The following is a 12,263-nucleotide window of genomic DNA, read 5'->3' on the forward strand; positions in this document are numbered from 1 at the left end:
TCTTTTTGCCAGGAATTGAGAGGGCCGGATGCCATGATCTTGGTTTTCTTAATGTTTAGTTTCAACCCAAGTTTTGCACTCTCCTTCTTCACTTGCAACAAGAGGCTCTTTAGTTCCTCTTCACTTTCTGCCATTAGAGTGGTATCATCTGCATATCTTAGGTTGATATTTCTCCCGGCAATCTTAATTCCAACTTTTGATTCATCTAGCCCTGCCTTTCTCATGATGTGCTCTGCATATAAGTTAAATAGGCAGGGTGACAGTATACAGCCTTGCCGGACTCCTTTCCCAATTTTGAACCAATCAGTGGTTCCGTGTCCAGTTCTCACTGTTGCTTCTTGACCCGCAAATAGGTTTCTCAAGAGACAAATAAGATGGTCTGGTATTCCCATCTCTTTAAGAACTTGCCACAGTTTGTTGTGATCCACACAATCAAAGGCTTTAGCATAGTCAATGAAGCAAAAGTAGATGTTTTTCAGGAACTCCCTAGCTTTCTCCATGATCCAGCGTATGTTGGCAATTTGATCTCTAGTTTCTTTACCTCTTCAAAATCCTACCTGTACTTCTGGTAGTTCTCGATCCACATACTGCTGGAGTCTAGCTTGTAGGATTTTAAGCATAAATTTACTAGCAGGTGAAATGAGTTCAATGGTGCAATAGTTTGAACATTCTTTGGCATTGCCTTTCTTTGGAATTGGATGTAAACTGATCTTTTCCAATCCTGTGGCCACTGTTGAGTTTTCAAAATTTGCTGGCAAATTGAGTGTAGCACTTTTACTGCATCGTCTTTTAAGATTTTGAATAGCTCAGCTGGAATATTGTCACCTCCACTAGCTTTGTTATTGCTCAGATTTCCTAAGGCCCATTTCAACTTCACATTCTAGGATGTCTGGTTCAGGGTGACTCACCACCCCATCGTGGTTATCAGGCACGCTAAGTTCGTTTTTGTATAGTTCTGCGTAATTTTGCAACCTTTTCTTAATCTCTTCTGCCTCTGTTAGGTCCCTGCCATTTTGGTCCTTTATCATGCCCATCTTTGCATGAAACGTTCCCTTCATCTTTCCAATTTTCTTGAACAGTTCTCTGGTCCTACCTATTCTGTTTTCTTCTATTTCTTTGCACTGTTCATTTAAGAAGGCATTATCTCTTCTAGCTATTCTCTGGAATTCTGCATTCAGTTGGGTGTATCTTTCTTTCTCCCTTGCCTTTCGCTTCCCTCCTTTCCTCAGCTATTTGCAAAGCTTCCTCAGACAGCCATTTTGCTTTCTTGCATTTCTTTTTCTTTGGGATGGTTTTAGTTGCTACCTCTTGTACAATGTTGCGAACCTCCATCCATAGTTCTTCAAGTACTCTGTATTAGATCTAATTCCTTAAATCTATTTGTCACCTCTACTGTCCATGGGATTTTCATGGCAAAGATATTGGAGTGGGTTGTCATTTCCTTCTTCAGTGGATCACATTGTCAGAACTCTGCTATGACCTGTCCGTCTTGGGTGGCCCTGCACTTCATAGCTCATAGCTTCATTGAGTTACACAAGTTCCTTCGCCACAAGGCAGTAATCCATGAAGGGGGTATCCTCTGTACAAGTACAGAAATGTTATTCCTAGCGTATGAGTTAACCTGAAGTAAAAAATGATGGTTATCAAAAGAAAGAATAGCTCCAGATTGCCTCATCTTCGTGAGAGACAAGCTTCTGAATGTTCACAAAAAGCAGATGGAAATGGCAAGAGTTTGTTGCCTAAAATTGGTTATCTAAAGATAACTATTACATAATCATTACAATTAATCAGAGCTCCAATATTCATTGGAGTAACAGTTTTTACTTCCAAACTATGCAGTAATAAGCGAATTACCTCAGGGTGTTCTGCAGAAAAAACTCCATTTGTTTCTACTGACTAGATTGATATTGATCAATTTAACTCAAAGGAAACAATTTTTTATATTTTGCTGATAGAAATCCTATGTATAGTTTTCCTGAAAAAGTTTTACTACAGCCACTGCAACCTATCTCAATCTTGAAAGTACAATAACCAGGAAATTGAGTTTTCTGGCCCCAAGCCTTCTGACAAAAGGAAAACACAACAAACAAATTACAATGCACATTAGTGATTTCCTAAGTTTCCCCCATAATGAAAAAATGTTTCTAATAAAATGCTAATCTGATATTTCAAATGTTTTATGTTTTGACCAATTTTAATGTTACTGAACACAATTTGTAGCTGGGTCCTGAGGCAACATATCTTTCTCAGATGTAAAAAATAAGTTCTAAAGAAATGTACAAAGTAAATGTTTATTTCTTTCAGCTAGAAGTTTCCAATATTTTCACAATGCAATCTTAGGACGGTTATGCAATGTTTTAAGGTTTTTGTGAGTATATAGAAATATTTACACGTAGGAGTTAAATGATTTGGGATAGCTGTTCATGCTCAAACACTATTATGTCCTTGTAGTGTGCTAGGAAGGGAAACCACTGTATTACCAATTTACCAGTGTAAAGCCATTTTAATTTACATTTTCAATTATAAACACAAGTAATGGTAAAAACAATTAGTTGAGATAGGTAACTCTAAAAAGTTAATTGTTCAGCTTTCTATTTGTATATCCATATGGTCTTCCTTTACAGCTCTCCTCCTCTGATTAGTCCTTTGTTGATTGAATTCTTCTAGTTTCTTAATTAGCAATTCCATGCTCATGTGAACTTTTATAATACTCTTTTTTAACTACAAACAAAAAACTAAGTGTAAATAGAATGTATCACAGAATATCAAGCAATCTGACTTTTTTCAAATACTTTTAAAATGACCAATGTTATGTTACAACTTAAAAATATTCATATAAGCAGTACTGCAGAAACGGAATCCTTTCTTTTAATACCCTCAGTATTCAAACTGCATAGTAGGTAGTATGAGAAGTTTAGTGTTAAAGGCTAATTTGGTAAACTGAAACAGGGCTGAGCAACATCTGGGAGGAATGCAATTCAGCCATCTACTTTTCTAGGCCACCTAATGAGAGGGAAGGACTCACTGGAGAAGAGCCTAATGCTGGGAAAGGTTGAGGGCAAGAGAAGAAAGGGACAACAGAGAATGAGGTGGCTGGATGGAGTCACTGAAGCAGTAGGCATGAGCTTAAATGGACTCCAGAAGATGGTAGAGGACAAGAAGGCCTGGAGGAACGTTGTCCATGGGGTTGCGATGGGTCGGACACGACTTCGCAACTAACAACTTTTCTAGGGTCATTCACGGAAGCAATGTTACTAGAAAAGGCGTTTACCCTGCCAAAGTGTTAATGGTTGGGAAAGGAAGTGAGAATGCTCTGGGAAGCACATCATTCTTTTTTCCATCCTTAGTCCATTGGAATCAGTCTTTAATTTGGGGATGGGGGTGAAAGTCAGCAAACTGTGCCACCATTTCATAAAGATTTGCCATAACACTGCAACTGAAAGAATGTAAATGGGCCCAAAGGATTTCCAATCCTGAACTAACATTATGATTCACATTATAGTTACACAAGAATCGTTAGATAGTGGACATTGCATGGAAAAGTGAACAGTTGATTTGCCATGAAATCACAATTAGCTAGGTAAGCCTGGCCTGTTTCAACATGATCCATGCCGTTTGAGATCCACTGTAGCACAATCTTTTCCCACTACATTTTGGGTTGTTGTTTTTTGTAATGCTGACATATTGACACATGGAACAGTTTCTGCTCTGTCAGAGTTCGTGGCAAATCTCAAAGAAAATAAATAGGAGACAGAGTGCCTTGTATTATTCCTTATAATAAGGCATGGTATAAATATAAATCAAATAAATGCAAATCCAATCTATACCGATATAAATTAAAAAAAATTAAAGCCAGAAAACACTTACTTTCTCTGCACGTTCCTTTAGGCTCACAACAGGACAGGTTACTTTTGAAGCTTCTACTGTAGCGGTAGTTTGTAGCAAGTAACTAAAACCAATGTTTTAATATTGACTCATTAACAAGAAAATAAACAATTTACAATGTGTAATTCAGCCTGCCCCAAGATGGTTTGTAAGTGAGTGGACAAAGAATGGAAACAGTCATTGCAATTGAAAAATCTTTTCACAATACTAGACTTAAGAACCATACTATTCCCTGAACATGGTTTCCTAAGTTTAACAAATTTAGCAATTTATTTATTTAGCAGAACTATTCATTGGTATCTAATCAATGAACAACAGTATTGTTTATATTAAAAAAATCAGATACTGTACCGGTATACTCTCTCAGCTTACAGCTGGTCTAGCAAGATACATCTACGTCATTATGGTTACTATTACTCAGGTCTTCACCAATACAGTAATACGTAATAGTTTTGTTTAATATACCCATATAAATGTACTGACATTATTACAATATATTCTGATAGATTTCACTTTAAATGACCATATATAGTATTTAAAGTCCTAATTAATTATATATATCTTTACTCTGATGCTAAGGGAAACAAAAGCCTTGCTTTTGAAATTGATTGCATGGTGTTCCAGACATTTCCAAATCCTGAATGGCTAGTGTTGGATCTGACAGATCCAAATTCAAATGTCTGCTCAGTGGTTCAGATCTGGAGGTGATTCTGGACTTGTAACTGTTACAGCCTAACTGTAATTCTGCTTAAGGGAAGGTGCATGCCAGATTCCTAGAGGGACTTTCTTGGATAAAATGGAAATAGAAATAGAATGAACTTAGCTTCAAGAAGCAAAAACAAAGTTTAAGACATCTTGTACATAATCATACATAAGATAAAAGTTTTCCCAACTTAAATTTAGTATAAAAACTAGAACATAGAAAGATGGCTATGGTTAAAGTGCTAATCCCTGAGCCAGGAGAGAAATACATTGGCACATTTTCTGACTGCTGAGCCATATTCTGTCACAGTAAAGAACCGGCAACTGATGCATTCTTAACTGTTTTAAGTAAAGTGTTTCGCAAATTCTCTAAATTTTACTCCCCCGTCTAACAAAAACCCACTGCTATCAGAGAAATCAGCAGCTGCCATCCTTAAATGTGGAGAAGGGTTAGGTGACTCACAGAGAATTCTTGAAATGGAACATTCAGTTATCTGATTAACAAGCTACAGGTACATACAGTAGGTGCTCTGAGTTTGTCACCTATTAATGCAGACTAATCCTGAATAGAAATCTAATGCTTTTTTTGAGAGAGAGCATTTAGCTGACAGGTCGCAGGCATAAAGTAGGGACACAAGGTAAAGTAGAAAGGAGTAGTAGAAAGTAACGTGGGGTTTATCCTTACTAGCACTGGAAAGGCTGGTAACAAGTCCAATTGTGAATGGTGGCACAAGGAAATAGCCCATGAAGCCATAAAGCTAAAATGGCACTGTCCCATTCACAAAGTAATAAAAGCAGAAGTGCAAGCACATGAAACCCGCTGTTAATAAAAGAAGAAAATGACGTAAGGTATCCAGTGATGGTTTAAACTACTTCTATTTCTAGTCAAATGTCTAGCACTGGTGCATGCTGGGGCCTCTGTCTCGCCTGCGGCCATATGGCCAAAGCAGAACCAGAGCAGAAGCATATCCATAGATGATTAAAGTAACCCAGGACTATTCATATCTAAGAATATTAGCAACCATATTGTCAATGAAGTATGCTAGATAAGATCTATCGGAAAATCTGTATCTGAAGATGTAAAATATGACTTTAAAATTTGAACAGCTACAGACAACTCTTATATAACTCTGTTTTGGGCTGGGTATGAGATGGAGACAACTTCCTAAGCACATGATATCAAAAAAATCATTACCAGTTAAGATGAACTCTTGGTGAGATGAACATTGAAAAAAAAATGATTTTGCTACAGAATAACTGAATATTTTGATAACAGCCGCACTGCATATATAAGATACTTAACAGCCCAAACAAGCAAGACTGTGGCCTTTCTGAAACGCTGCAGATCTTAAGCCTTCTAGATGCCTTTTGTTAAAGACTTCAATTCTGTATCTAAACTTGAGCACATTTTATATCAGTCAATAGATTACCCTTTACATTAAGACATATATATCAACACAATCCAATATGCATTTGGAGAACACTAACCACGTGATATTGTCCTTAAAAAGGCAGAAGAGGCCTCGCAGGTAAGCCAGTGACTTTGAACTATAGAGGATAAAGCCAATATCCAGTTGACAGGACTGACAACGCAATGTGTTGTAAGTGCTAGAAGAAAAAGAAAACACGAAATTGGTTAAACATTGCAGATCATGTTCCCCATTGGGGCCCTAAGTTAAGTGGCAGAGCCAAGTCTGTAGGTTCTTCCAGAAGATCGGGAGCGTCTGGGCCACAGGTCTGCAACCCGCGGCTCCCGGTCCTCTGCCATGTGCAGTCCAAAAAAAAAAAAAAAAAAAGTGGGACTAAAAAAGTTCAACCAATCAATTCAAATATGCAGGGTAGGTGCATATCTCGCCTTGGCTCCACTCTTCAGTCAAACCCTGTTCTGCGCATGTGCGCATGTACGCACATGTGTACATATTTTTTGCGGCTCCCAGTTTTTCCTTTTGTGAGGGAACCGGTTCCGAGTGGCTCTTTCACTGTTTCAGGTTGCTGACCCCTGGTCTGGGCCGACCTCACAACAGGGGCAAGATGTTCCATAGGGCAGGTGAAATGGCAGAGGCCATTCTCCTGGATCCCTCCCGCTGAAATAATCAGACTGACGGGGCCCCACAGTACGCCTCCTCTGCTGGCACGGGTGGGGTGGGCCAATCCCTGGACCCATGCTGTGAAGGGCTTTAAAGGTGATTACCCATACCTTGACTTGCACCCAGAAGCAGACTGGCACCTTGGTGGAGCGGTGGTGTTACATTAAGAATATTAGCAACCATAATGTCAATAAAGCATGCTAAGTATATGATCTATGGCAAAATCTGTGTCAGAAGATATAAAATGTGACTTTAAAAGTGGATTAGCTAAAGACAATGTTTATATATGGCCATTTTTTGGCTGGATATGAGATAGACAATTTCATGAAGACATGACATCAAAAAATGGTTACAACCATACTGTCAATGAAATATGTTACCTAAGATCTATGGCAAAAACTTTATATTCAAAATCAGATACAGCATTTGAAATTTAAGCATGTTATTTTAAATATATGTAGAAAAAAATCTAGTGTAAAGACAAAATGCTTTCCTTCTCTTTGGTGTGTGTTTTTTAAAAATCTACATGTATTTTAAGATTACGTTGTTGTCTTATGGGCATTCAAAATACTTAACTAAATCACAAGTAAACACTGGAAAGGTTTTCAAAAAGATACCCACCAACCAATGAGGTCTCCTTCAACACAGACCATCAAGTTGTCTTCCACAACAACATCTTTTGTGACCTCTGCAGAAAATAAGGACAGCACTGGAATATTAGCAATAAAAACTTTTGTCTTAGTAGTTTCCCACAAGTGGAGAATCCACGTTTTTGGATCATTGGTTGTAACAAGAATTGACCAACCACCTTATATTTTGATATTAGCAATAAAAAAGGTTCCCCAAAGTATTACTTTTTAGTTTAGGCAACTATCCTTTTCTGCTTTTGCAAAAAACAATCAATCAATAAAAGCAACCCACAATCTTTCTAGCCTCTTTGGTTGCAAGAAAAGAGACAGTAGATAACACTCACCCTCATGACCTTTGGATGTAATGGGGGGGGGATTTATTCCTGAATAAATATTCCCTTCCAAATGTATTGAAAGGCCTTTCAATAAAAAATAAAGTGAGAGTAACTACATACAAGAAAAGATAGTCCAAAAAATCCCAATCTGCAATTCCTATTGTATCTCTAAACAAATAGTCTGCTCTCATTTATTACAGTAATTTATGTTACTTGTACATCAGACACTATGTGAGTGCTTGGGCCTTCCAGTGCCAAGGTTTTTCCATATCTGGCCCTGGATGAGATGACATTGCATCAAAACTGAATTGGGAAGCAATCTGGGGGTTTCCTCTTGCACTCTTGCCTCCTCCTAGAAGAGCAGCTGATAGCCATGGTTAAGAGGGCCTTTGCATACCTTTGGGTTGTGCACCAACTGTGCTCATTCCTGAACTGGGGGGGCTCTGCTCACTGTCACTCATGTTCTCATGGCCTCTCTTTGGATTATTGCAATACACTCTACATGAGGCTTCCCCAAATAACATTAAGAAAGTTCAGCTGGTACAGAATGTAGCTGTACAAGCTATAAATGATGCCAGCTATTTGGCACTTATAACATCATTGTTTTGTAGGCTGCGTTGGTTGCCAGTGGGTGTCTGGGTACTATTCAAGGTGATAGAATCGTAGAACTAGAAGGGACTACCAAGGTCTTCCAGTCCACCCTCTGGCCAAGTCAGGAGTCTTTATATCATCCCAGACAAATGGTTCTCCAATCTTTTCTTGAAAACCTCCAGTGATGGAGCACCCATAGTTCTAGGAAGCACGCTGTGTCATTGATTAATCATTCTATCAGGAAATTCCTTTTTATTTCCAGATAGGACCTCCCTCCGGCAATGTTTCTTATCCTGGCCTCACATGCTATGGAAAATAAATCTGCCCTCTCCTGTGACAGCCCTTCAAGTATTGGAAGACTGCTATCAGGTTTCCATTAAGCCTTCTCTTTGTTAGGGTAAAACATATGTAGTTCTCTTAGCTGTTCATGGCATGATTTAGCTCCAGACCTCTTATTATCTTTGTTGCTCTTTTCTCCACTCTTTCTAGGCCTTTTTATATCATAATGACCAGAACTGGACATGGTATTCCAAATGTGGCCTCACTAGTGCAGTAGAGCAGTGCTATCACTTCTCATGATCTTGATGCTATCCGTTTGTTGATGCAACCTAGGACTGCAATGGCTTTTTTGGCAGCTGTAGCACTCAGCTGACTCATAATTAAGTGGTAGTCCACCAGGACACCTAGAGCCCTCTCACAGGCACTACAGTTGAGCCAGGCACTGCCTAGCCTGTATTGTACATCTGGTTTTTCCTAAGTGAGGACTTTGCTTTTTCACTACTGAAACTAATCATTTTGGATAGGACACAATATTCAAATCTGTCAAGTTCCTTCTGAATCTTGAGTCTGTCTTCCAAAGTATTACCAATTTCCCCCAGCTTAGCATCATCCACAATTTGATGAACCTTTCAATTCCCTCACCTAGGCCTTTTATGAAGCTGTTGAAGAGCAATGGGCCCAAGACAGAACCTTGAGGTACCCCACTGCATGTTTCACTTCCCGTAGATCAGACATGTCAAACACAAGGCCCGGGGACCAGATCAGGCCCACGAAGTGGTTTCATGTGGCCCGCGAAGCCATCCTGGAAACAGTGAGGGAATGGCCCTCACTGCCTTGGCCCTGGCCCAGAGACCCTCCTTCTGCCAGAAACCTTCAGATCTGTCCCACTCCTGCCCAGGCCCCCATAGGCACCCTTGAGGCGAACAATGTAGAGCTGGCCACACCCACCCAGCAGGCCATACGCACTCTAGCCACGCCCACCCAGTAGGCCACGCCCACCCAGGCCACACCCACCTGGCCCCCTGAGGGCAACCGCAATGCTGATGCGGCCCTCAATGAAATTGAGTTTGACAACCCTGCCGTAGATGTAATTACATTGAGGGCTACACACTGTCTATCCCACATTGTTCTATCTTATCAAGTAGGCTGTGGTCCATTTTATCAAATGCCTTATTGAAGCCTAAGTATAATATATCCACAGTATTTCCTTGGTCCACTAATTTAGACACATCATCAAAGAAGGCAATAAGATTTATTTGGTATGACCTGTTTTTAACAAACCCATTTGACTTCTAGTAATTACCTAGTTCATTTCTAGATGCTCACAAATCTGATTGATCTGTAGCTTCCCGGATCCTCTTCCCCCCCCCCTTTTTTTTTTTGAAAATTTGAATCACAACAGCTCTTTTCCAGTCCTCTGGCAGTTCCCCTGTGCTCCAGGAGTTCTGAAAGATTGTTTTCAGTGGTTCCAAGATCTTATCTACCAGTTGGTGTCACCTTTAAAGCCCTTCATGGCTTGGGACTAAGCTACCTAAGGGACTATTATCTCTCAGTTTTCTCTACCTATTCAATCCAGTCCATCTATACAATTTGATCCAGCAGAATTGGCATGGTCCAGGTTCTGTCAGCGAAAAAATGTCAGCTGATGGGAAATGAGATGTGACTTTTCTGTGGTAAGGTCTGCCCTCTGGAACATACTTCTTCCTGAGATTAACATGGCCTGACCCTACTGCCTTTTGGAAGACCTTGAAACCTGGCTTGAGGCCCAGGGTCCTGATTGTGTGTGTTTTCTTGTTATGTTGAAACCTATGGATTATCATATATTTTGGCTGCTACTTTTTTAAAATTATTTTCATATTGTGTTTAACTGGTTAAGTATTTTGATGATTACTCATTGCCCACTTAAAAATGAGCATTTGTACAAACTGAATAAAAATGTATAATGGACCATGTATCAAGCTAAGATCAAAGTATCAAAACATACTGCACATTCCAAATAGTAAGTTGTAATAACCAATGCAGTTACACATACACATTACTGAACTAATCTATAATAATAATAATAAAATAATAATAAAATAATAATAAAATAATAATAATAATAAAATAATAAAATAATAATAATAATAATAATAATAATAATAATAATAAGAAGAAGAAGAAGAAGATGAAGAAGAAGAAGATGAAGAAGAAGAAGAAGAAGAAGAAGTTGGAAGGGACCTTGGAGGTTATCTAGTCCAATTCCTTGCTCAGGCAGGAAACCCATTTTGGACAAATGACTGTCCAGTCTCTTCTTAAAAACTTCCAGTGTTGGTAAGTATCTTCTTCAGAATAAGCATGTTTATGAAATAAAACATGCATGCCTATCTATCTAAAGAGAAAGAGTCCTTTTAGAATCCTTTGTTAAATTTAGGGATGCCCAAAATTTAAATGTGTCTAAATAATTAAAGTAGGGTAGCAAGAATGTTTGTCCCTCATCCATATTAGTGTTCAAAATACAAGTATTCGTATTTAGTACTACTTATAATTTATGGGAGTTATATTATCAGATTAAGGACCTATTGTTTTGATCTGAAGGAGACAACCAATCTGATCATTGTGATACAAGAAGTTGTACAGTTGAAATTCCACCATTCCTATCAATTACATTGATGGTGAAATGGTCAAGTAGCTAAACAAGCATTTTGGAATGCCTTCACTAGTATTGCTTTTAGATCTATACAGGGAGAGCCAGTTATCTTGCATACACACCCGTTCATATTGCTGAATATAATCATATACTAGTTTCTGAGAAAATCAATTTCAAGGCTCAGCCATTAATGCTTATCCAAATTCTACAGGGGGGAAAGTGACGAACAAATCACCATGCTAATTAGTCAGAGGAAAACACGCCTAAATAAAATACCATGTTTTGCTCTTACACACACACACCCCTCCACTTCCTGGAGACAAATGGCCACGGAACATTTCACGCTTAACAAGCACACCTGTACGTCCTCGTCAGCGAGAGCCCCATAAGCATCCTTGGTGCAGAACGATTCGCATTTTCCTACTACCTTACTAACATTCGGGGCCCCTCGAAATTTCGCCGATTAACAGCTACGTACTAGGAGTTCGAATTTAGCGCTTTCATTCTCCGTGGCAAAACATCCGATCAACTCACTGAAACAAACAAAAAGGCGGAGTTTCTCCTCCTGCGCGCACAAGTGGAGCGAGTCTCCTAAGACGACCCGGCAGCGCCGGCACTGATAGACAACGCAGTCCTCCAGCCTGAGTCCCCGAACGCCCGGAACTCGCTCCCCGCGGCTCTCCCGCTTCGCTGGGCTTTGCTGGGCTTGGCAGCCGGGCCGCGTCTCGGCTCCTGCTTGCTCTACTGTGATCGTGCCGCCCACCTGGGGCTCCTCAATCAGAAGCCGAATTTTTTTCCGTACAGACATCAGGCTTCCCGCCGAAGATTTTAAATCTTGGGCTCCTGCTTCCTACCGCGCTGATTGGCACCCCCTTGAGCTGGTGTGGGCGATAAGCAAGGACGGCCCCTTCTCCCCGTTCATTGGCGAAGGCGCCTGTTCGTCTTTCGCTTTTATCCAATCGAGTTGCGAGAATTCGAGCTCGGCAGCTTTCTGGCGAGTTTGTAGGGTAACACAACGGCCCCTTTTTATTTATAAGTGTTTTTTTTTTCATCCTGGGATCTGATTGGCTTTTCTAGCAAGGGCTCGACAGAGATTTCGCCAGGATTGGGACGTTTGAAAATAGAG

At 39.8% G+C, this 12,263-nt stretch overlaps 1 protein-coding gene across 1 annotated transcript; it reads right to left on the minus strand.

Annotated features, from left to right (window-relative positions):
* Positions 1 to 1,388: 1,388 nt before the first annotated feature.
* Positions 1,389 to 11,945, minus strand: OIP5 (Opa interacting protein 5; the record flags this gene model as incomplete). Its single annotated transcript, XM_083355111.1, has 5 exons — positions 1,389 to 2,721; positions 3,868 to 3,949; positions 6,076 to 6,195; positions 7,296 to 7,362; positions 11,672 to 11,945. The coding sequence occupies 5 exons, from the start codon at positions 11,943 to 11,945 to the stop codon at positions 2,584 to 2,586; spliced, it is 681 nt and encodes a 226-aa protein (XP_083211237.1). The 3' UTR covers positions 1,389 to 2,583.
* Positions 11,946 to 12,263: the final 318 nt, after the last annotated feature.

Source organism: Vipera ursinii (assembly GCF_947247035.1).
Source record: "Vipera ursinii genome assembly, chromosome: 1".
Taxonomy (NCBI): Eukaryota; Metazoa; Chordata; class Lepidosauria; order Squamata; family Viperidae; genus Vipera; species Vipera ursinii.